Here is a 25781-nt window from a genome sequence, read left to right as displayed (position 1 = left end):
GAGTGCTATTTGGTAGAGAGGTAAGAAAGAAGTAAATGCGTCATTAGTTCAGTCGCGCAGCAGAACTGCGTAGTAGGCGGGACACCAGCTAAACACATTCAAATAAAACAGCAAAAAAAACGTGGCTAATCCCTCTGTCATAGGAATCGGAATCTTGTTTTCGCCCAAAAACTGCCAGCAACGCTCAGCGCAAGCCGCGCCTCATTGTTCGAGAAGCTTCGCGATTACTGTAGATCGTTTTGTTAGGATTGCGCGCAGGCCGCGAACGGCCTAGATTGTTCCAGAGCTTGCGCGACCACAAGTGATAAGACTGGAATATTCGACGTCACATGTATAAATGCCGACGCACTTCACCACTTGTCAGTTGATCGACGGTCGACGCTCTGTTCGCCGCAATCAGTGCATTGCTGTAGTTTGTCTTTCAGTTTACCGGCCACAAGTTCGGCCAAATAAAGAGTTTCATCTCTGACGTGCGACGTCACGACCACGTGACAATACTATGCCAATGAAACGTTTATATTGGTACTGTGGCGAAGCAATTGGTACTGCTTAACGGTTGCGCTCTCCAGCGGCTCCTAGTGGGTCGTCCTCTTCTAAACGCCGCTCGCGCTCGGAGCACGTGCTTTTGCCTTGACTGACGCCATAGTGCATTGTCGCCGAGTGCCGTCCAATAAACAGCTTAACAAATTGGTGGAGAGTGCTGTGCTCCCACTCAATGACCCTGGAGCTTCGTTCACGTACTCTGCCATCTACCATGCCTCAAGACGCCGCTCAGCAAGCGCCGCCTCCCACACCGACCACATGTCCCGGTGTCCCACGCATCCGCGATCCACCTATCTTCACTGGCGCCGATGGCACCGACGTGGAGGACTGGCTCGCAATTTACGAGTGCGTGAGCGTACCCAACAAATGGGACGAAGCAGGCAAGTTGAGCAACTTGGTCTTCTACCTCGCGGGAGTAGCAAGCTTGTGGTACAACAACCACGCGTCCGATTTTGCTACTTGGTCGGATTTCAAGACCGCCGTCATCAACGTTTTTGGCCGCCCTGCAGTTCGTAACCTGCAAGCAGAACAGCGCTTACGCGAACGAGCTCAGCAGGCCGGTGAATCGACGAAGACGTCCTGGACTTGTGTAAGAAAGCCAATGGCACCATGTCCGAGTCTGACAAGATCCGGAACATTATGAAGGGCATTGACGACGATGCCTTCACCATGTTGCTCGCTAAAAACCCTTCCACCGTGGCCGAGGTCATAACACTGTGCCAGAGCTACGAGGAGCTCCGCCGGCAACGTTCGATGACCCGTCGCTCTCCATCACGCGACGAAGAGCTTGCTGGCTTGGCGGCCATACCTGACCAGGCCACGCTGCTGGCAGAAATGAAGGCATTCGTGCGCGAGGAAATCGCACGCCAGTTTTCTCTCCTCGCCTTCGCCCACCCGCCGCACGTTCAACAATCGTCCACGACCCTTCTTCCTCCCATCCGCCGAGCGACTGAGCAGGAAATCGCGGAGGTGATGCCTGAGTACCACCAGCAACCTCCGGCTCCTACGCCACAGAGTTACGCTCAGGTTGTCGCCAGGACGCACCAGGCAATCCCTGCGGCTGCACCGATGAGTTACGCCGAAGCCGCCGCTAGACCTCCGTCCTTTGAAGCGGGCGTGCCTGCTACGTATGCTGCCGTCATCCCTAGGCCCCGACGGCAACCCATTTTGCACTCATCTCAGCAGCCGCCCCGTCAATCGCATCCTGCGACGTGGGCGGGACCTGCCTCGGCGAACCGATGGCGCACACCCGACAATCGGCCCATCTGCTTTGCATGCGGTTATGCCGGTCACGTGGCCCGTTACTGCCATCGCGTGCAGCCGCCTCGAGTCGCGTCAACCACCACCAGCCAGTCCAGCCGTGCATTCTACGACCCGCCTATGTCGCCGACGTCATACCCAACTCCATCAACTCGCCGCTCTCCGTCTCCACGCCGTCGCTCACTGTCACCAATGTGGCCACGTTCCGTCGCACGAGAGCAGGAAAACTAGTCGTCGCAGTCCACGAGGCAAGGGCTGCGACGCTATCGAACTGTAAAAGCCCTCAGCGAAGTCCATCGAATGTCATAGACATGTTTGTGGACGGTGTTCGCGCATCTGCCCTTGTCGGCACTGCAGCCGCCGTATCCGTTATGGACGCAAAACTTAGCCGCTTACTTCGAAAAGTGACGACGCCACTTTCTGGGATGACCCTCCGTACCGCCAGCTTCCAGAGTATTAGGCCTACAGCAGTATGCACTTCTCGCGTCGTCATTCAGGACGTTCTGTACGACGTCGAGTTCATCATAATTGCTGCATGCTCCCACGACGTCATCCTGGGATGGGATTTTCTCTCCCGCCACGACGCCATAATTCACTGCGCACCAGCCGCCCTCGAACTCTCACCGTTCTCACGTTTGACGCCGGCAGACAGTCCATCGGCATTCACCAAGATCCTCGTCAAAGACGATACCAAAGTTCCCCCAAACTCGTCGACGGCTGTGGCAGTTTACTGCGCCGGTCTCCGCGACACAATTGCACTCCTTTCGCCATCTGACCGCGTTTGCACTAGGAAAGGGTTGCTGGTACCTTTCGCGACCGTGCAAATCACTCAGGGTAGCACCGTTATTTTTGTTACCAACCCATCTCCGCACATTGTTACGTTGGTGCGAGGAGAATGTCTCGGCAGAGTGGAGCCCCTCGAAGAAGCACAAGTTCTGGACGCACCCGATGACTCGCACTGCACCAGTTCCCGTACCATCAGTGCCGTTTCCACGTCTGATTCCTCACTTGCGGATGTATTTGGTCCCTCCATTGCTGACAACCTTACGTCGGTCTAGCGTTCCCAGCTTCTGTGCCTGTTGGAAGAATTTCTTTCTTCTTTCGATGTCGGGCAAACTTCTCTCGGCCGCACGTCCGCTGTTACGCATCGCATCGACACTGGCGCCCAACCACCACTGCGGCAACGTCCATAACGCGTGTCTCCCACAGAACGTCGGGTAATTAATGAGCAAGTGAACGATATGCTTCGACGCGACGTTATTCGACCCTCGGACAGCCCGTGGGCGTCTCCTGTTGTTCTCGTTGCCAAGAATGACGGTTCTGTGCGCTTCTTGTGGACTACCAAAGGCTCGACAAGATCACTCGGAAGGATGTTTATCCACTGCCGCGAATCGACGACGCGATTGACAGCCTCCAAGGAGCAGAATACTTTTCATCTCTCGATTTGCGCTCGGGGTACTGGCAAGTACCCATGGCTGATGGTGCTCGACCGAAGACTGCCTTTGTCACGCCCGACGGCTTGTACGAGTTCAACGTCATGCCGTTTGGTCTGTGCAATGCGCCCGCGACCTTCGAGCGCATGATGGACACCGTTCTGCGCAACTTGAAATGGCACACGTGCTTGTGTTACCTGGACGACGTCGTCGTTTTCGCTCCGGACTTCTCCACGCATCTTCAACGTCTGCGGCATGTTTTGACGCGTTTGACCAACGCCGGCCTCCAACTGAACCTGAAGAAGTGCCGATTTGCAGCACAGCAGCTGACAATCCTAGCCTACGTCGTGTCCAAGGACGGAATCCTTCCCGATCCGGCCAAGCTTCGGGCCGTGGCCGAATTTCTCAAACCTACGTCCGTCAAAGAACTGCGCAGTTTCGTAGGACTGTGCTCCTATTTTCGACGTTTCATATGCAACTTTGCCACCGTCATATCGCCGCTGACGAAGCTCAATGGAATTAACGGGCCTCTAATTCGTGGTCGTCCGAATGCGACGACGCGTTCGTAAAGCTGCGTCGTTTGTTGACGTCTCCTTCCATACTACGCCACTACGACCCTACGGCCCCAACGGAGGTACACACGGACGCCAGCGGTGTAGGCCTTGGTGCTGTTCTTGCGCAACGCAAACCAGGGTTCCCCGAATATGTCGTCGCCTACGCAAGTCGCCTACGCTTCCTAGAGCCGAGACCAATTACACTGTCACGGAAAAAGAGTACCTGGCAATCATCTGGGCCCTTACAAAATTCCGACCTTATTTGTATGGTCGCCCATTTGATGTCGTCACCGATCACCACGCACTATGCTGGCTGTCGTCATTGAAGGATCCCTCGGGCCGTCTCGCCCGTTGGGCACTTCGCCTGCAAGACTACGACATCCGCGTGCTGTACCGCAACGGACGTCAGCATGCTGACGCCGACGCCCTCTCGCGCTCCCATTTGCCTGACGACAATGCCTCCTGCTCAGTTTCTCACACTGCTGTTCTATCGATGTTCACACCATCGCTACCGAGCAGCGCAAGGTTAAATGGATCGCTTCGCTAATAGACTTGCTCACTGATCCGTCGACAACACCAACCACTCGCGCGTTGCGTCGTCAAGCCCACCATTTCGCCATTTGTGACGACCTACTGCACCGACGCAGTTACAACGCCGACGGCCGCCAGTGGCTACTTTTGATACCCCGAAGTCTGCGTGCTGAAATATGCGAGTCCTTCCACTCTGATCCGCAATGCGCGCTCTCTGGGGTATCCAAAGCTTATCACCGCATTCGACAACGATACTTCTGGCGAGGGATGTACCGCTACGTGCAGAAGTTCGTCCGCTCCTGCCTCGATTGCCAACGCCGAAAACCTTCAGCGCACGTGTCACCAGTCGGTCTACAACCATTACCTTGCCCTAACCGTCCGTCTGCGCGCGTGGGCATCATTTGTATGGACCACTTCCTCTGACGTCGGCTGGTAACCGTTGGGCCATCGTCGCCGTTGACCATCTAGCGCGATACGCCGAAACCGCCGCCCTCCCAGCGGCTACAGCGCGTGATGTTGCCTCCTTCCTGCTACACCGATTCATGCTGCGTCACGGTCCACCCCAGGAGCTTCTCAGCGATCGAGGCCGTGTCTTCTTGTCGGAAGTCGTCGAAGCCATTCTCAAAGAGTGCCATGCTGTTCATCGCAAAACTACTGCTTACCACCCGCAGACGAATGGCCTAACCGAACGCTTCAAACGCACGCTCGCCGACATGCTCTCAATGTACGTCGCCGCCGATCACACAAATTGGGATGCCATTCTGCCCTTCGTCACCTACGCCTATAATACCGCCCCTCAGAGCACTACTGGTTTTTCACCCTTCTTCCTGTTGTACGGAAGGCACCCGTTGCACACCATTGACACGATACTACCCTACAAGCCGGATCCATCTGATTGTGCGCCTATTTCTGACACAGCCAGGCTTGCTGAAGAGTGTCGCGAGCTTGCAAAGGCCTTTACAACGCACGAACAAGAGCGGCAGAAGAGCCTTCGCGGTGGCACCACCAGTTCTGAGTCCACGTTCCTCCCCGGAGCGCTCGTATGGCTCTCGGTCCCTACCACTGCAACCGGCCTCTCTTCAAAACTACTGCCGAAATACGAAGGCCCCTACCGGGTCGTCGAGCGCACATCCCCGGTCAACTACCTGATCGAACCAGCTTCGGACATGCGCCGTCGAGGGCGCGACATAGTCAACGTGGAGCGCCTCAAGGCCTACTATGACCCACTCATAGTAACGAGCTGTTAGGTCGCCGGACGGCTCCCTTTTCGTACCAGGGGTAATTGTGGCGAAGCAATTGGTACTGCTTAACGGTTGCGCTCTCCAGCGGCTCCTAGTGGGTCGTCCTCTTCTAAACGCCGCTCGCGCACGGAGCCCGTGCTTTTGCCTTGACTGTCGCCATAGTGCATTGTCGCCGAGTGCCGTCCAATAAACAGCTTAACAGTACATATAATGCATAACCTGCTATTTATGTTCCTAAGGCACTGATTTTATGCCATAACAATTTTGGTATATATCGAGTGAACAAAACAGCCGGAAGCGCACCAAGACAGTGGCATGTAAATCATGCCGCACATGACATGCATGTCATGACTTTAATGTATACTACCTGTCATTTATAGTCGTCATGCAGTCACGTCAGGCTTAACCAGCTATGGTGTATGTCAAGCTAGCGAATCGGCCACAAGTGCACCATTAGTGTGGCGTTCTTGTTCTGCACTAAACAATGTAACAGGGGGACGACACGGGAACACATCGTAACTTATTTTAGCGCACACTGACACACGGATACAGAAAAGAAGGGTAACCATCACGTAAATACACACGCGTCTTCATGAAATCTGTAGATTTGCACCCTCTTCCATTTTACACGCCTTTTCATGTTCTACGTCACGTTTGTATCTGCTTCTTGCCCTTTCATGTCTGTGTATATATTGACGTGCTTTGATCGCAAATAAACAGATGAAAGTTTGCGAACGTCTGTGTTCCCGTGTCGTCCCCCTGTTACATTTTTTTAGCGCAGAACAAGAACGATGCAGTACCAACTAGCCCCCATTGAATCCTTATTCATAAGTGTGGCATGCAAATCATGCCCTACATGACATGCATGTCATGATTGTCATGTAACCCCCTATCATTTATATTCTCCATGCAGTCCCGTCACGCATTACCAGCTTTGGTGTGTCAAGCTAACGAACTGGCTGTGAGCGCTCCACGAGATTCGCATGTAAATCATGCCGTACATCACATGCATGTCATGATTGCCATGTTACCACCTGTCATTTATGTTCGTCATACAGCCACGTCACGCAATACCAGTTTTGGTGTATGTCAAGCTAGCGAACCACTCACGAGCATACGATGAGATTCGCATGTAAATCATGCCGTACATGACATGCTTGTCATGATCGTCATGTTACCACCTGTAATTTATGTTCGTCATACAGCCACGTCACGCAGTACCAGTTTTGATGTATGTCAGGCTAGCGAACCGCCCACGAGCGCACCATGAGCGTGGCATGTAACTCATGCCCAACATGACATGCATGTCATGATTATCATGTCACCAGCTGTCATATTCTAGATGCAGTCACGTCACACAAGACCAGTTTTAGTGTTTGTCAAGCTAGCGAACAGGCTGCGAGCGCTCCATGAGATTCCCATGTAAATCACGCCGTACATGACTTGCATGTCATGACTGTCATGTTACTATTACCTGTCATGTTCGTCATAGTCACGTCACGCACTACTAGTGCTGGTGTATGTCAAGCTAGCGAAACGCCCACGAGCGCACCATGAGCGTCGCATGTAAATCATGCCCAACATGACATGCATCTCATGATTGTCATGTTACCACCTGTCAATTATGTATGTCATGCAGTCACGTCTCGCAATACCACTTTTGGTGTATGTAAAGCTAGTGAACCGCTCGCGATCCCACCATGAGTGTGGCATGTATATCATGCCCTACATGACATGCATGTCATGATTGCCATGTTACCACCTGTAATTTATATTCTCCATGCAGTCACGTCACACGATACCAGTTTTAGTGTATGTCAAGCTAGCGAACCGGCTGCGAGTGCTCCATGAGATTCCCATGTAAATCATGCCCTACATGACATGAATGTCATGATTGTCATGTTACTACCTGTCATTTATGTTCGCCATACAGTCACGTCACGCATTACTAGTTTTGGTGTATGTCAAGCTAGCGAACCGGCCGCGAGCACACCATGAGCGTGGCATGTAAATCGTGCCCTACATGACATGCATGTCATGATTGTCATGTTACCACCTGTCATTTGTGTACGTCATGTAGTCACGTTTCGCAATACCAGTTTTGGTGTATGTAAAGCTCGTGAACCGCTCGCGATCCCATACCATGAGTGTGGCATGTATATCATGCCCTACATGACATGCATGTCATGATTCTCATGTTACCACCTGTCATTTATATTCGCCATGCAGTCGCGTCACACAGTACGGAATCTGGTACATGTCAAGCTTGCTAAACGGCCGCGAGCTCCCCGAGACCATGTCGTGTAAATCATGCTGTACATGACACAACTATCACGATTTTCATGTTATGACCTGTCATTTACGTTTTTCATACAGTCATGCTATACCGTACCAATTTTGGCACACATCCCACTAACGAAACGGCCAGGAGAGCAAAAAGTCGAAGGCGGCTAGATAGATAGATAGATAGATAGATAGATAGATAGATAGATAGATAGATAGATAGATAGATAGATAGATAGATAGATAGATAGATAGATAGATAGATAGATAGACAGACAGACAGACAGACAGACAGACAGACAGACAGACAGACAGACAGACAGACAGACAGACAGACAGACAGACAGACAGATAGATAGATAGATAGATAGATAGATAGATAGATAGATAGATAGATAGATAGATAGATAGATAGATAGATAGATAGATAGATAGATAGATAGATAGATAGATAGATAGATAGATAGATAGATAGATAGATAGATAGATACGCTCAAAGTCGCAGAAGTTCGCTAAGAAATGCTTCGCATTTAAAAAGAAACACGCATGTGCCCCATGACAGCAAATAATAGAATGACAACTCTGAAATACATACAAAATATGCGTAACAAAGCAATGTATGAAAGAATGAAACTAAATAACCATTACAGAAATCACCCAACATTCATTTACAACACAATGAACACATCCGATTAAACATTTTAGTTTTAGAAAATATACGCAGATTATCAATTGTTGGTTTCCATTTGTTCATCACACTTGGAAGACGGTAACGCAGTGTTTCGAATCCATAGTTTGTGCGAGGACATGGTACATGCCAAGTCTCCGTATAACGAGTAACACAACTGGCAGGATTTGGTTGCAAGGTGGCCAAAGTGCGTTCGACTTCAACTAAGCCAAGATGGATCCATACCAACTTGCCCGATATACTTGTTCATTACAAACTGGAGAAGCGGCGAAAGGCGGGCTAGTTGGTACATAACTTAAAACGCGAAACACAGCGCAAAGACAGGACGAAGGGAAGTGACACAAAAACGGGCGCTGACTGCCAACTGAAATTTTTATTGCGGAAACCAAGAATAAGTAGATAGACAAAAGAGTGAAAAAAAAAGATAAGGTTACAATATTTTTGTCACGTGCGTGACGTCAAATAGCTGATTTCTTTTTCTAACTATTCGAGTGACGGAACGCTTATACATCGATCACCCCTTTGGTGGATGACAAAGGCCTCAAATATCTCCCGCGCGCGCCTTTGACGATATCATTTTAGGATGGTGACGTCAGACAGACAGGGGGTGCACCCGTGCCTGGCAGAATGAGTGGCTAAATTACTACCGATACCAGTCCCTAATGAACTGGCATGTTCGCAAAGCCAATCATTGATGCACCTCCCAGTCTGTCCCACGTACACACTTTTCTTTATTGTGAGGTATGAAAAAGAAAGAAAAAAAATAGAAAAAAAAATAAAATAATATAAAAATAAAACCTCGGCCTGCACCATAATAATATAGCAGGCAATGCCAATGAGAAAAGAAAAATGAACAGGGCAGAGCCAAGTTAAATTTTGGAGGGGAAGGAGAACGGGACCCCAACCCAGAGTAGCGGGCAAAAAAAAAAAAAAAAAAAAACTACTGTTCATGTTACATTGATTTCTTGCTGCTAACATGTGTCAGAGTTTAATCTTCGGTACTGAATCTTGAAAGTGGTAGCTCTTGTCTTGTCTTCGTGGAATCTTCCTTGTCTTGTTTCCTTGGGGGCAGGCTGTTGATTTTTGGTTTAACTTCTACTGATTAAGTGCTCTGTAAAATAATGAAATTTTGATTACTGACCCCCCCACCCCCCCACCCCCCACCACGGTAGAATGTGACTTGATTACGTGTCAGTAGTAGATGCGGAGAATATATCTAAGTTGAATTATTCTTGAATTCTTGATTTTCATTTTTTTTTATTACATTACTGATATCTAGTGGTTGAAAGTGTGAGAGAATGGTGAGGCGCTTACATATTCTGTGGTTGACTTGTTAGTGTGGTTAACCTTCCTGCTTGAATTTTAGAGATGTAATTTCATGGTTTTAATTGTGAGAAAGAGAATTTTGAAGTGTGACAGATGGTCCTCGATAGTTAGAGGTTGGCATTCGTGAGTAAATACAGTATACATATACATATACATACACACATATACACACATACATACACATATACGTATATATACATATACATATATACATACATACATACACACATATATACACACATACACACATATATAGATATATATATATTTTTTGCATATACTTCCATTTTCACATTTCTGGTTCTTTCTTTTCTTTTATTTCTTTTTTTTCTCTTGCCTCGGTCTCGGTCTCTGTTTTTTTTTGTTTTTGTTTCTTTTTCTCTCTCGATGATTTCTCTTGTTTTTTTTTCTTTTGTTTTCTTTTCACTTCTTTTGTTTTGTTTTATCTTTTCCTCTTTTGTCTTCTTTTTTCTTTTTTTTTTTGTAATGCAAACTTTTTTTCTTCTCTTTTCTTTTTTTTCACTTCTATTCTTTTCTTTTTTTTGTGCTTTTTTTTTCTTCTACATTCATTTGTCGCTCACTTTCTCTTTTTTTTTTCTTTCGTTTTCTTTTCTTTCTTTCTTTTTTTTCTTTTTTTTTCTTTCTTTTTCCAAATTCATTTGGCGAATTGCAGTTTGAATGTTCCTGAGCATAGACAACCATTTGAAATAATAATATTTTCGTTTTCTTGAAGAGAGTGTTAGAAGTCAGAGGGAGCGTTTGCTTTCGGTCGCTTTTTTTTTTTTTTCCTCAATCCAATATAGTTTCCTCTCCTTACAGCTCTCACCTATATATTTTTTTTTTGATATTAATTTCATGGTGAAAAAGTTTTCGTTTTTGTGTTCTGTTATTTATAATTTTCTTTTATTGCCTTTATAGTCTCCTAAATGTTTTAGGGCTGTATTATAGTTTGACCTACATTGTTCTTTGTTCGTAAAGGTTTTCGAAGTAGCTCTGATTTGCCCACCGGTGGGTCCTGGGGGTCTTATAGAGCTGATTTGCCACCGCGTTTTATTCTTATTTTGAACTTCTCCTTGTGCACCGATTGAACAGCGCCAGGAGAGGGTTGCCCACCTCGCATCTCCAGGGGGTCATGTTTCCTCCGTGGTTTTTGGTATTTGCAAGATTTCGCATTTGCTCGAGGTTGCCCAGCTCCATTGCACCAAATACGGCGGTCGGAGGGGCTTTTATGCGCCCACCTTGTATCCAGGGGGTCTAAGTTCCTCAGAGCTAAGGAGGAATGGGGTGGCAGGAGTGTTTGTTCGAGGTTGCGCTGCTCCGAATGCACCGAAGTTACGGTGTTTGTTCGGAGAGGCTTAAGAGCCGCCCTGTTGTTCAGGGGGTCCGGTTTCCTCTGAGAATTTGTAGGTCAGTTGTGTAGATTTTTAGCTTTTGTATTTTTATAGGACCGTTTTGTGATATTCTACAAGCGACGCACTGCCGCTCCCGGCAAATAGGCGTGCCGCCGCTCTGGGACTCGCGAGCACCGCCTTCCGGTCAGTCAGCCGCGCGGCCCGAGCGACAAGGCGTGTTAGGTTACATTTTCGTTCTCACGAAGGACGCTGCGCATGGACCGCGCCTTCGCGAACAGGAGCCGTTTTGGAAATAAAAATAAAAATGGAAGCAGTTCGTACGCAGCAGCCGAGCGGTGTGATTCTTGCCACGGAATGCCACGCAAGTCCGTAGCGTCATGCGTTTGACACAGATAATTCGAACATTTCTTCTTTTCTCCCATTAGGATGAGTCGACATGGATTGAGATTGTTGCTTGCTCTATATTTTTCCCCTACTCGCTCCGCTCCCTCTTCCTTCTAGGCATGATTTCAGTGTTAACAACTATTCTTTATTTTTGTATTTTTTATTATTATTACATTATTATTATTATTATTATTATTATTATTATTATTATTATTATTATTATTATTATTATTATTATTATTATTATTATTCGGCCAGAATGCTTTGGTTGGCTTTTTTGACTATCTCCTCTATAATTTTCATTTGTTCTTTGTCTTTAATTATTTCTGGTTTATGCTTGTCAATGCTCTGTTTGTAATATTTCTGTAGTTTTTCTCTTTCATTTTTAGTAATTGAACATGAGGTCAGATAATGATCAAACGAAGATGCCGCTTGTCCGCACTTGCATTCCTCGTCTTCGATGATGCCGAATCTTCTTAGGTAGTAAGGGAACCGTCCGTGTGCTGAGACCGCTTGCGTTTCCCAATGTCCCAGTGGAAAATGGGCCGGTAGGATGTTCACATTTTTTACCCATTCGTAGCAATATGTTCTCTTGCCCATTTCATGCCATTCCGAGTTCCATCTGTCACTGTATTTTTCTCTAAGTTTCTTTCTGATAAATTTTGATGTGATTGGCACCTCAACATTCTCTCCACTCGTGCATGCTTTTTTAGCTAATTCATCTGCTATTTCGTTCCCTGTTATTCCTTTATGAGCTTGAACGTATGTTAGGGATATATTGTAGGTTGGCAGTGATAATATATTCTGTTTGATAGAGTACACGAAGTAATTCTTATTATGGGCATTTTCTAAACCTTTTAAGACAGATAGACTGTCAGTTAGAATTTGATAAGATTTGGAACAATCCATGCTTTTAATTTTTCCTAATGCTTCTCTGATTGCGATTGCTTCTGCTTCGAAGTTGCTGGAGTAGTTTGGTAGTTTAAATACCTTGGTCTCTAGTATAATGCCATTTTTGTCGATGACCACGTAACTGGCTCCGCATTTGCCATTTTGTTCTGATCCATCGGTATATATGTTAATATCAGCACGGATTGGATTTTTATTATGTTTGATTGATTTTAGATTCGCAGGATGGATTGCCCATAAGTCGGGGGATGGAGCTATGTCGTTTTTAGTGAATTGTTTTCCATTCCATTCAAATATTTTTTTGTCATCTTTAATTAGGTAAAGCTCATTTTCTTTTTCTATTGTTAAGTGAATTGGTGGAACTTTTGTTATGACATTTAGTGCCGTGTTTGGTATTGTTCTGTATCCTTTACATATTTTAATTAAAGGTTGCCGTTGTATACTTCTTAATTTCCTTATTATGTGACTTTTATTAGAGTACCATATTGGTGACGCATAGACAATTGCTCTTTCAATACCTCTGATGTAAATATCTCTTAGTTGTTTGGTTGACATGCCCCAACTGTTGCCTGTGAATTTAGCTAATCCTATTGTAAATTTTTGTATCTTATCTTTAATGTTGTTAAGCTGCCGCACGAGCGCGGAATCTCATACACGACGCATGTCGCACACTCGGTGAATGGCTTGGCGTGCCTATTCGAATAGCTCGCTCTGCTGCCTTCCCTTTCGTTCACACGGCGGCACATGCCGCCGAGCTTGAAAGGTGCTGAAAACACCGCACGGAACTTCTGGCTGCCGTTCAGGAGGCCATCGAGGAACTCGGTGAAGTACGTTTCCAGAACCCCTGTGGCACGAACACGAGTAAGTTTCTTGATTCTCGAATAGGCAGCGCACAAAGGCAACGAACACGTACACAAAGAAAAGACGCAAACACAAGCGCTGTACTGCAACTGAGTTGCAGTACAGCGCTTGTGTTTGCGTCTTCTTTTGTGTTCGTGTTCGTTGCCTTTGTGCGCTGCCTATTCGAGAATCATGGCTCACCAACTAGCCCATCAGTACATTTTAAGTAAGTTTCTTGAGCTGCTGCACTTCTATTTGTGTTCCTCCCTCATAGCGTACGACGACACCCACTATGTGCAAAAGGCAGGAGTGTGTATCGGCTCCTGGGCTCGTATTCCCAAAAGGCGACAATCGCAAAAGTATCGCCTTTGGTGCGCGCTGATTGGCTATTGAGCAAACCGGAAAAGTTAGGGCGCCATCTGGTAGTTCCGCCGACGTCAATTTTGCGTCATGGTGCTCGACGGTGCTCTCGACATATTTGCAATAAGCGAAGGCACCGTTAACCGTCGGTTCGTGGTGAAGTCTAGCATTTCAGTGACGTAGGCGGTAGCTTCTAGTATTCAATCCTCGGTGGATATACGCAGCATTTTTTACGCTGAAGCTTTCATCGAGCATTACCTTGGGGTGTTATCAGCACTCGTTCTTTGCCAGCGCGTGTTTGTTCGTGGTTTGAACGTCCCAGGAGCATGAACCGTGCGTTGCTCGCGTGGCTTATCGCGAGCCGGCAACATGTTGAGATCTTGAGACGATGTCGCTGCGGCTGCACGCTACAGCTGAACTCTCCGAGCACGCCGTGTTAAACTCTCAACGAAAATACGTTTCACGCAAAGTTGCATTCTCTAAATATTATACTGCGCATTAAATAATCGAACAAAAAAACGTTGAATGCACTTTCAACACGTCTTACACTTCAAGTAGCCACAGCGAAGCCGGCCAAGCCTGGCCACTGCGTAGAAGCAGCAGCACACGCTCGAAAACGCCGTACTCGGGTTGCTCTGCGCTCGTACAGTGCGCTCACTCCCGTGTTGTGAGACATTCGTAGTACCAACGGCCAGTTGCAACAATGACGTCACAGGCAAGTCTTTTCTTTACTTATTGAACGCATCAAATTCTACGTCACCAAACGCGATACTATCGCCTTTTGCGATCGTTTGAGAATACGGGCCCTGCTTGGCACCGGTTCTCAGTGATCTTCTATTGGCCCAGTGTGGCCGTGAATTCCCTGAATGCATGGATGGTTCGGGGGTGATTCTTGTGTTCCGGTATGTGGATGATATTCCTTTAGGGGCGAAGCTCCTTATAGCATCACCTGGTCGCTCGTCGCTCCATCCGGCGTTCCCCCGCCGTCGCGTCTCCCGTATCATTCAATAGATGGCGCTGTCCCATAGAGATGCATGCAAACTGCAGTTGGGTGACGATATACTAGATGGCGCTGTCCCATAGAGATGTGTGCAATATGGCGGCTGGGTGAATGCACGCTAGATGGCGTTATAGGTGCCGCTGCTCTCAGACTGCCTGCTGCGCCCGTTATCTCTCATTCTCCTTGATCGTTGTCATACGTGGAGGAGTGAGCTTGCCGGATCGTGCTGCTTGGTGGACCATGGACGACGAGGAGCGCCGGGTGCGGAAGGCCGCTGCGTCTCGTGCTCGTCGGCAGGATCCCGAAGTGCGAGCTCGAGAGGCTGCCGCCAAGCGAGCGCAGCAGTAATCAAAGCGGCGTATCGCTTTGATTACTGCTGGGCGAAACCACTGAACATTTCACGGTGTAACCATGATTGCTTCAGGAGCTCCGCCCAAGCTCTTCATCATTCACCAGTGGATATGCTGTAATTTTTTTACGTCTACACCGGGGGCATATGGTGAAAAAGCCCAAAGCATCATCGGGACCTTCGAGCGCAGTCTGGGGTCTTCAAGCTCACCAGCGAATTGTGCTCCGACAACAGTATTAGGTTTCTAGACTTGGTCGTGCACTTTCAACACGACCACGTCTGTTGGGAATATTCGCCCCGATCAAAGAAGATTTTTGTGCCGTTCAGCTCGGCCCACTCGAAGTCTGTGAAAAGAGGCATTGCACTGTCCGCCATGAGGAATGCCTTAGTAAAACCTCGGTGGTACGATCACGGCTCGTACGAATTTCGGAGTGATACGAATTTTTCTGTGGTGCCGGCCAAAGCCCATTAGCCTGCAATATATTGGAGTGCGGTTGCTGCGAACCGATTTGCATCCCGCGACGTTTGATACGAACGTACGCCGGCGCACAGGTACGAAGAGGTGCCGCCCGCGCTGTCGCGGAAGACCCAGCAGTCATGCGCGGGCGCGGGCATACGCGCTGCGCAACCATCAACGGTGCGTCCTTGCCTCCGAGATAGTGTGCGCGAATCTTGGAGGCCTTTAGGCGCCTTTGCGTTTAGATTACAGATGACGTTGACGTCGCACCTTTTTTTTCCCGGCGCGTTGACGGGTGTTCTGTGCTCGAGGCAGCAGCCTCGAGCACAGAACTGTGTTAACACGTGCCTGCCACGTCGATGCAAGCCACGTCCCCGCAATCAGACGTTCTATGAAATAAGACTGAAACTTGGGGTGCGGGTCCGTCATGAAGTCCCATTAAAGGTGGACGAAGACCCCAAGAGACGAAGTGGACGGTCTTGGCGAAGGAGCTTGGCCGCTATCTATCGTGTGCAAAGCGCTTCTTAAGTCACTTTTGCCGCAGTACTGTGGTGTCATGCTGAAAAGCGTAGTAAGTTTAGGAAGGAGCTACTAGTGGTCACGGGGCACAGCACATCTTGTTCATTAATTACGCACGCGCGCATGCACCGTATATTTACGAGTACAAGTATGATCGTTGAGATCTAAAAACTTTACTGGCAATCATTCAGAGCTGTTCATGACGTCGCTGCGGGCCTGAGAAACACTAAATCAGAAAGTATGCCAACTTTCTTTTGTCGCATACTAATTTTCCATGTTTTCTGGTGATACGAATTTCGAATGATACGAATATTCGTATCACCGATTCGTATCACCGAGGTTTTACTGTATTCCGCTCCTGCGCACATTTGGTGCACCCTAGTTTCTCAAACCAAATTGAGAGGCTGCTGGCCGCGCGATTTTCACGACAGTTGCTTGTGTCATTGGCTGAGGTGTTACTGACGGAGGTACAGGGGCGTCATACTGGGGAGGAACGAGAGCCGCACCTCAATGTGGCAGTGCTCCCCTACGTACACGGTGTTTCACATCGGGTCAAGAAGGCGGCTGGACGTGCCGGTGTCCATGTGGTGTTTCAGCACCCTTCAAGCAGGGCGTTATGTGCCGCCGTGTGAACGAAAGGGAAGGCAGCAGAGCGAGCTGTTCGAAGAGGCACGCCAAGCCATTCACCGAGTGTGCGACATGCGTCGTGTATGAGATTCCGTGCTCGTGCGGCAGTGTGTATGTGGGACAGACTGGGAGGTGCATCAATGATAGGCTTCGCGAACATTCATTAAGGACTGGTATCGGTAGCAATTTAGCCATTCATTGTGCCAGGCATGGGTGCACCCCCTTTCTGTCTGACGTCCCCATCCTAAAACGCTATCGTCAAAGGCGCGCGAGGGAGATATTTGAGGCCTTTGTCATCCACCAAAGGGGTGATCGATGTATAAGCGTTCCGTCACTCGAATAGTTAGAAAAAGAAATCAGCTATTTGACGTCACGCAGGTGACAAAAATCTTGTAACCTTATTGTTTTTTTTTCACTCTTTTGTCTATCTACTTATTCTTGGTTTCGTCAATAAAAATTTCAGTTGGCAGTCAGCGCCCGTCTTTGTGTCACTTGCCTTCGTTCTGTCCTTGCGCTGTTTTTCACGTTTTTGTTTATTACACTGCTCCGCTGTTAAAATACTAGCGTTGTTGCTGCTCTACACCTGCCGCGTGATGCGCTATTACAAAAACGGTAATACGCTTGTGGACAAGGTAAGACTACTCAGAGCTATCTGCGTCGTCCTGCGGAGGCTTCTTAGCGACATTCTTGCAATTAGATGGCAACCCGCCCGCTAGCTGGTGACCAAATAAAGCAGCGACACACATCAATTGGAAAAGTGTAAGGCAAAAACCACTGAGAGCGCAGCCTATAAAGAGCTGTCGTGTTAAGCAACCAAACAAATCCCGATAAGTTGTCTCGGAAGGAAACTAGTATGCTTTCAGCAAGAACGACATTCGGGATACAATGAGATAATTCATAAAGCTAATCAAAATTGGTTGGAGTTACGAAATTTTCAAGAAAACAACTTCGTACATAGTCCTTCTGCTGCTTCATTATATCGATCTATAATAGAAAATTTGCATATGTATCGAAAAATCTTAAGATACAATTGGGAAGTATCGTATCGTATACTATAATTCCGGAAGTATCTTGTATCTGTATCACAAATACTTCTTGCCCAAGTCTCCTGTATCGTATCGCGATACAATTTCAAAGTATCTTTGCCCACCCCTGCACAGAACTAACGGACAAGAAAGCCAAGGAATGTTCAGAGAAGCCCATTCATATCACAGTTACTACAAATAACATCCGCTATAATTTAAGTGCCTTGATTGTGGTTAGGCCTCATAAAAGCTGCGTCTAACAAAGAAACAAGAGCCCTTAAAATTCTCCTTGTTTTGTTCATAGCGACAGTAAAGCGCTTGAAGGACACAAGGAGAACACAACACGAGCGATAACTTTCAACGAGTGGGTTTATTTGGCAATGGAAGCGCATATATAAAGATTGCATGCACGGGACTAATTCGCTACGGTACCTGACATGAACACAGTCAATACGCAGCTAATTGCACAGCTAAAACCCCATAAGAATGGCAGCCTTTGGTACTAACTGTGTAAGCACCCCATCTCTCGCCTTAACATTTCTGCATAATATTAATGAGAACTAACAGACAATAACGCCAAGGAAAGTACAGGGGGTGTTATCTGTAGTATTTAGAATAGAAAATGTGAAGAAAGTAAAGTGGACGAAAAGATGACTTGCCGCCGGCAGGGACCGAACCTGCGACCTTCGAATAACGCGTCCGATGCTCTACCACTGAGCTACGGCGGCGGTCATCCTCCCGTCCACTTTCTGGGGTATATATGTTGATTTAAACCTAGGAGTGTTAGTCAGCGCCAATCGCAGCCATGGCGGCGAGTGTGGAACACTCTTTTTTGCCTGTTGGCGTCACGTAGCACGTGATCTTTTTTACGAGTTGGCAGCTGACCAATAATCCCTCGCATACTACCTGAAGGCATTAAGTCTGCCAGGACGAGACCCTCGCTATGAATGAAGGAAAGCAGATGATTTTTCAAGGGCTCGTTTATCTTTGTTAGACACAATATTAATGAGAACTAACAGACAATAACGCCAAGGAAAGTACAGGGGGTGTTATCTGTAGTATTTAGAATAGAAAATGTGAAGAAAGTAAAGTGGACGAAAAGATGACTTGCCGCCGGCAGGGACCGAACCTGCGACCTTCGAATAACGCGTCCGATGCTCTACCACTGAGCTACGGCGGCGGTCATCCTCCCGTCCACTTTCTGGGGTATATATGTTGATTTAAACCTAGGAGTGTTAGTCAGCGCCAATCGCCGCCATGGCTGCGATTGGCGCTGACTAACACTCCTAGGTTTAAATCAACATATATACCCCAGAAAGTGGACGGGAGGATGACCGCCGCCGTAGCTCAGTGGTAGAGCATCGGACGCGTTATTCGAAGGTCGCAGGTTCGGTCCCTGCCGGCGGCAAGTCATCTTTTCGTCCACTTTACTTTCTTCACATTTTCTATTCTAAATACTACAGATAACACCCCCTGTACTTTCCTTGGCGTTATTGTCTGTTAGTTCTCATTAATATTGTGTCTAACAAAGATAAACGAGCCCTTGAAAAATCATCTGCTTTCCAACATTTCTGCATGTCACATAACTGCACTTGTTATGCCACTGTCACTCACATTCGATTGCAGAGCTTTGAACAGATGCTTTGTATGATAATCAAAAACTAGGAAATAATGTGAGCGCGTTTACTGCGTGCATGGCAGGTACCGCAGCGAATTAGTCCCGTGCATGCAATTTTTATATATGCTCTTGCATTGTCAAATAAACCCGCTTGTTGAAAGTTATCGCTCGTGTTTTGTTCTCCCTGTGTCCTTCAAGCTGTGACTATGAACAACCAATTGCTGCCATTCGTTCGCAAACAAGGCACTTGTTTATCCGTTCTTTCTCGCTAGTTGTGCATAAACATGTTTGCACACCCTAGCTTTTGTTTAGCAGAATTGCAGATTGGCCTAGTTGGTGAGGATGCATTGTGGTCGGAGCGCGACAAACGTACGCAGAAGAGAAGAGAACCACACAGCTTTCGTTTGCTCAGAGACAACACGTCTTCAACATGTCGGTGTCGTCAGTAAGAATGCTTGAGTATACAATAGAAATGTTCTTTCTTTTAATGCTGCAGGGTCAAAGGAATATACCATCTGCGGGTTGTGGATGCTTCGATCATGCCCAGCCTCGTGTCTGGAAACACCAATGCACCTGTCATCATGGTCGCTGAGAAGGCCTCAGACATAATCCAAAAGGACTGGGAGAAAATCGCCGTCTTGAAGAAAGCGCTAGATGCAGCAACTGTTGCAATTCCCCACCTGTAATGCTGTGCAACAACTCGAAATGACTTCAAAGGCCACCCATGAATAGCCATTTCTAGAAGTCTTCAAATACTATCATTATCCTACATTTCCTAATCATTATCATACTCGTTTTTTTCATGGCCTCCTATGGCATACATGTTATTTTACCGAGCACAAATAAAGAGGCATCTTGTATCATTTTTTCACGCTCTTTGAAGACTGGTGTCGCTAGCTTGTGTGCACCACCCTCGCTTGCCTGCCTGTTCGCTAAGAAACAGTTGCGCTTGTTGTATGTCTGCCACACGAGGCTGCAAATTGCTAATTTTATCAATAAAGTTCTTACCATTTAACACTGGATGTCATCACTTCCTTGAGCTTTTTCTTCTTATCACTTCAACAAATATACACTGATGTACAAGGCGGCGACACGCGAGATGACAACATACACGTCTTAGCTAAGCGTTTCTCTAAATATACTTGTGCGTGCACGTCAAAACACCTTGTCTACGGCGCTCATACCGAAGAAACTGTTAGATGTCCCAACCAACCGAGTTCCTTCGGAAAGGATGTAGCAGAGTTCTTTTTGGTAGCCTTAGTACTCAATCTGCTATCCTAAACGTTCAAGCGTCTGCAGCAATCGGAAACTGAAAGCTCTCGCTGCCCACGGTTTTCAAAACAATGCAACGAGAGCTTTTTTTTATTTTTCATTTCGAATGCTCGCCCTTAGGCATAGTAATTGCTGGTATCAGAAATACACGTGCAAATTTGCTTCGTGTGTAAAGTTTAACAGTGAACGGTGGCAAGGTGCACACTCTTAAAAAGAGGCCGTAGTACTTACTAATTTCGGTTTACTAACTACTTGTCACATATGTTACTACCCTGTTGTCGCGTTACTGCCACAGTGTCGGGGCAGACGCGCAGAAGAAAAAGACAAGAGACGAGCGCTCAAGCCCCGAACCAAAAAAAGCCCCTCGTTTATTGTCTGTCCTGCTTTTATAGCCTCAGTGGGCGGAGCAGTCACCGGTGAGTTCAGACGCCGCAGCCGTCCAGGAACGCGGGCGTCGCTTGGTCCTGTGGCGAGCACGTCGATGCGTTCTGAGCGCGTTCCTCGAAGCGCTGGTCGCGTTCGATGCAACACCACATCTTCCTTTTTTCTTTTTTTTTTGGAGTCACTGCACTGTATCACTGCACAAGTGCAAAAGAGCCACACTGAAAACACAATACAGCACTTCAGGCACTGGATACGCTAGAACCACACACGAATAGCGACACCAAAAATTTTCACTCCGAGTAACCGTAACGTTTCGGTGCAATCACTCTCCTTCCGAGCGTGTCACGTAATCGCTTGGTTCTTCCGATGGCAACGGACCAGTTTGTCTGCCATAAGTGACATTTGGCTCGGCAGTCTCCTCACTTGGCGGATGGAGCAAATCTTTGGCTGTGTTTGGCGAGCTTACACCCTGTGGGAATTCATAACTTCCGGCCTCGTCATCAGCCTTCAGCTCGAGCCGCACGAGAGCCCTCCGATTTCTCTCGATTTGGGCGCCAGAGTCCATCCTGACAACGTATGACCTTGGTCTCCCGGCGTTCCGTATGACTACGCCTGCAGCTTTACAGTCGTTGACCACCACACTGGTTCCCGGCAGCAGGGTTGGAATATTGCGGGCAGCATGCCGTCGATTGAAATTCCTCCTCTGCTTCTCCCTCACCGCACAATCTTTGTCGCGTACTCTTTTCATGTTGATGGCCTTGGGCGAAAGCTTTTTGGGGTGCAGGGGGATCGTAGTACGCAGTCGCCTGCCCATCAAGAGCTCAGCCGGAGTTTTCCCCAAAGGTCCAGGGGTATCCCTGTACCCTAGTAAGGCGAGGTATAGGTCACGGGATTTCTGAATGAGACCTTTTATCGTCTTAACCATTCTTCTCCACCTCTCCGTTGGCCTGTGGATATCTCGGGCTCTATGTGACATGCCGGAACCCGTATTCTTGAGAAGGAGTGGAAAGCTGATGAGCTAAATTGTGTTCCATTGTCTGAGAACACCATTTCAGGAATACCGTGCCGTGCAAAGATGCTTTTAAGATGGTTTACGACGTTATCGCTAGTAGTTGATGCCAGACGGGCCACTTCTGGATATCGAGACAGGTAATCGACGACGACCAGGTAATCCGCACCCTTGATTTGGCAAAGATCAATGCCAACCTTCTGCGAAGGCAGCATCGGGGTATCGGACGGAATCATTGGTTGCGCTGCCTGTTCGTGCGACATACAGCACTCTCGGCAGTTGGTTACTAGCTTTGCTGGTTCTGAGCTCAGTCCCGGCCACCACACCAACTCGCGCACACGCACCCGACATTTAGTGATGCCCTGGTGACCATCATGTAGGTGACTCAAGACTTCGGTCCTTTGACGCTGCGGTATGACGAGGCGCATGCCTTTCATCAAAACTCCATTACAAACTGAGATTGCCGCCCTGGATTGCCAGTATGGTTGCATGCAGACTTGAAGGGAACGATATCGTGGCCACCCGTTTCGACAGAAACGAACCAAGGTTTGGCACACGGTATCTTCTGCCTGGCCCTGCTTAACTTTGTCAAAGCCGCTAACTTCAGCCACGGTATCCATGCAACCTTGGGCAAAGCGCTCAATCTCAGACACAGACAGAGCTTGAGGATCTTTCTGACTCGATCGGAGCGGAGCCCTTGACAAAGTATCTGCCAAGACCAGATTTTTCCCGGGCACGTACTCCACCTTGAACGTGAAGCGCATTAGCCTCATTCTGAAGCGCTGAATTCGCGGAGGGAGCAAATCAAGCGGCGCTTTGCCCAGCAGCGTTACGAGTGGTTTGTGGTCAGTCTCGAACTTTACTTCGAGTCCTCTGATGTACCCTTCAAACCTCTCCGCAGCCCATGTTAAGGCTAAAGCTTCCTTCTCGATCTGTGTGTACCGAGACTCCGTTGGTGACAATGACCTGGAGGCAAACGCCACTGGACGGCGTTCTCCATCACCTTGCTCTTGGAATAATACTGCGCCGAGCCCGAATGAAGAGGCATCAGCGGAAACTACTGAAGGATGCTTTGGGTCATATTTTGCCATGCACCGATCAGAACATATCTGCTCTTTGATACTACTCAGAGCAATTTCTTGAGGTTTACCCCATGTCCACTCGCGACCCTTTTGCAAAAGTTCACGCAGTGGTGCGCTTATGTGTGACAAATTTGGAATAAACCTGGCGAGTTGATTAGCCATTCCCAGAAGTCTACGCACACCGCTTACGTCACGAGGTGGATCTAAATTTTTGAGAGCATCCACTTTCTTCGGGTCTGCTTTTATGCCTTCTTTATTGATAAGGCATCCTAGAAACGCCACTTCTGTGACCCCGAAGCAACACTTGGCTTTGTTAAGCGTTATGCCTTCTATTTCCAGCTTTTCCAATGTTTTCTCGAGACGCTGATCATGCTCTGCTTTCGTGCTCCCAAAAATTAAAATATCATCGATCAAACTGACAACACCTGGCATGCCAGTCAATATTTCTGACATCCTTTTCTGAAAGTACTCTGGCGCCGATGTGATACCAAAGGGCAGCCTTTGAAAGCAGTACCTTCCGTACGGCGTTATAAAAGTGGTCAACAGCTGACTCTCTCTTGACAGCTTAATCTGGTAAAAACCAGAATTCGCGTCTAACTTTGAAAATACTGGTGGTGGTGGTGGTATCTTTATTGCTCCCAGAACAAAAAAAAAATAATAATAAAGAGGGGACCAGTACGAAGACTGGTTGCGCTATTTCAGAGGAGGTCGGCGGGGATCCCTTGGCATACCGCAGCCTCCACCGCGCGCTGGATGAGCCGGCGTTGGTCTTCTGGCTCGGAGGTACGCAAGAGGGACTCCCACGACTCTGGAGTGTTTGTGTTGTCTGTGTTGTAGTGCGTGCACGTCCACACCATATGTGTGAGTGTCGCCGGATATGAGCAATGTTTGCACCTTGGCGCTATCCGTTCCGGAAAGATTCTGCTGTATAAGAGGGGGTGTGGGAAGCTGCCTGTCTGTAGTTTGCGCCATTGGACGGCCTCACGTCTTGTTAGATCGTGGTGTGCAGGGGGGTATACGCATCTTCCGAGTCGGTAATACTGGAGGATGTCCGTATAAGTGGTGAGTAGTGAGTCGCGCGGCATAGTTGTATCAGGGGAAGCGGCGCGGTGAACCCTACACTCGGCTCGGCAGCTAAGATCTCGGGCGAGTGTGTGCACCTGGGCGTTTCCGCTCAACGACTCGTGGGCTGGAGCCCAAAGGAGTAAACGGGATGTAGAAGAGGGGGGAGCAGAAGTTATAATGTGTAATGCCTGGCGGCAGATGCGGCCGGCATCGTAGTTGCGGATGGCTTGTTGAGAGTCACTGATGACAACTTTGGTAGTAGGGTCAGCTAGCGCAAGCGCGATGGCAACCTCTTCTGCTGCGGTGACCGTTTCTGTTTTGCGAATGCTGCATGCTGTGTGCCAGCTACGGTAGGGGGCGAGGGCCACCGCCACCATCGCTGGCTTCGAGGGGTGGTAAGAGGCGTCCGTATACGTGACGTCCGGACGTCCGCTGAAGCGCTTCTCGAACTGACGTGCCCGGTCGGCCCGTCTCTCGGCGTGGTGTTCCGGATGCATCCGCTTGGGAATGGGAGGGATGCAGAGACTTCGACAATATTCTGGTGTGAGGTCTGCATAGTTGGGGGCCGCCCTCGTTGGTGAGATCCCAATTTGCTGCAGTATCGCTCGGCCGGCGTGTGTGAGTGACAGCCGCTCATATTGGGCGGTGAGGGTAGCTTCAATCAGCTCGCTCACTGTGTTGGTGATGCCGAGAGCCATAAGCTTGTGAGTGGCTGTGGACATGGGAAGACTCAGGGCCGTTTTGTATGCTTTACGAAGTGTCGTCTCTAGCCGTTCGCTTTCGGCGCGGGTGAGACGTAGGTAAGGTGCAGAGTAGGTGATGCGGGAGCAGATGAAGGCTTGGTCGAGGCGCAGGAGGTGGGACTCTCGCATACCTCGGTGTTTGTTGGAGACTCGCTTGAGAAGGCGTCCGATCTGTACAACCGACTGATCGATGCGTTGGAGCGAAATAGTATTGCTGCCGTTTGCCTGTAAGTGCAGGCCTAGAATCCTGATGTGATCGGTTCGAGGGATGGGGTTACCTTGGACCTGGAGGTTCATCTCAGGAAGTACCTTTGGTGCACGTCGTCCTGGGGACGGGATGATGATGTACTCTGACTTAGTCGCCGAACAGCTAAGGCCAACTGTATCGAGGTACCTACCGACACGATCGATGGCGGTCTGGAGAGCCTCTTCGATCTGGCCGTCGCTGCCCTGCGTGATCCAAAGAGTCAGATCGTCAGCATACAGGCTGTGGTGTAAGTTGGGGATGTCAGCCAGGAGCTTAGGTAGTCCTATCAGTGCGACGTTAAAAAGCAGCGGTGACAGAACGGAGCCTTGTGGTGTGCCGCGGTTGCCAGGAGAGACGATGCAGGAATTTGCCGTGCCGACACCCAGTTTTATTTTTCGGTCGGTGAGAAAGTCTCGCACGTATGCATACGTACGATGTCCGACGCCAAGGGTCTGTAGTTGTCGAAGAATCGCTTCGTGGAGGACGTTGTCGAAAGCCTTGGCAACATCGAGACCAACAATGACTTTTGTGTCAAGGGTGCGTTGCACGACGACCTGGTGATGAAGAAGAAGCATAACGTCCGGCGCTGCTAGATGAGGGCGAAAGCCGAACATCGTGTCTGGTAGGAGGTGGTTGTCTTCGAGGTAGCGAAGGAGTCTAGTCTTGATCACGCGTTCCAT

At 48.4% G+C, this 25781-nt stretch overlaps 2 protein-coding genes across 2 annotated transcripts in view; one reads left to right on the top strand and one right to left on the bottom strand.

Moving 5' to 3' along the window:
• LOC119372487 (glucose dehydrogenase [FAD, quinone]) overlaps positions 1 to 20005 on the top strand; it is a 551903-nt gene extending 531898 nt beyond the window's left edge. The window contains exon 11 of the mRNA XM_037642957.2: positions 19796 to 20005. Coding sequence (XP_037498885.1) covers positions 19796 to 19985 — 190 coding nt within the window. The 3' untranslated portion in view covers positions 19986 to 20005. The remainder of the gene's footprint in view (positions 1 to 19795) is intronic.
• A 3711-nt stretch (positions 20006 to 23716) lies between these two features.
• Positions 23717 to 25781, bottom strand: LOC119371815 (uncharacterized). Its single transcript, XM_037642277.2, has one exon. The coding sequence runs from the start codon at positions 25779 to 25781 to the stop codon at positions 23745 to 23747; it is 2037 nt and encodes a 678-aa protein (XP_037498205.2). The 3' UTR covers positions 23717 to 23744.

Source organism: Rhipicephalus sanguineus, chromosome 10 (genome assembly GCF_013339695.2).
Source record: "Rhipicephalus sanguineus isolate Rsan-2018 chromosome 10, BIME_Rsan_1.4, whole genome shotgun sequence".
NCBI classification, from domain to species: domain Eukaryota; kingdom Metazoa; phylum Arthropoda; class Arachnida; order Ixodida; family Ixodidae; genus Rhipicephalus; species Rhipicephalus sanguineus.
The sequence above is the reverse complement of the archived record's forward strand: the minus strand, read 5'-3'. Positions and strand labels throughout refer to the sequence as shown.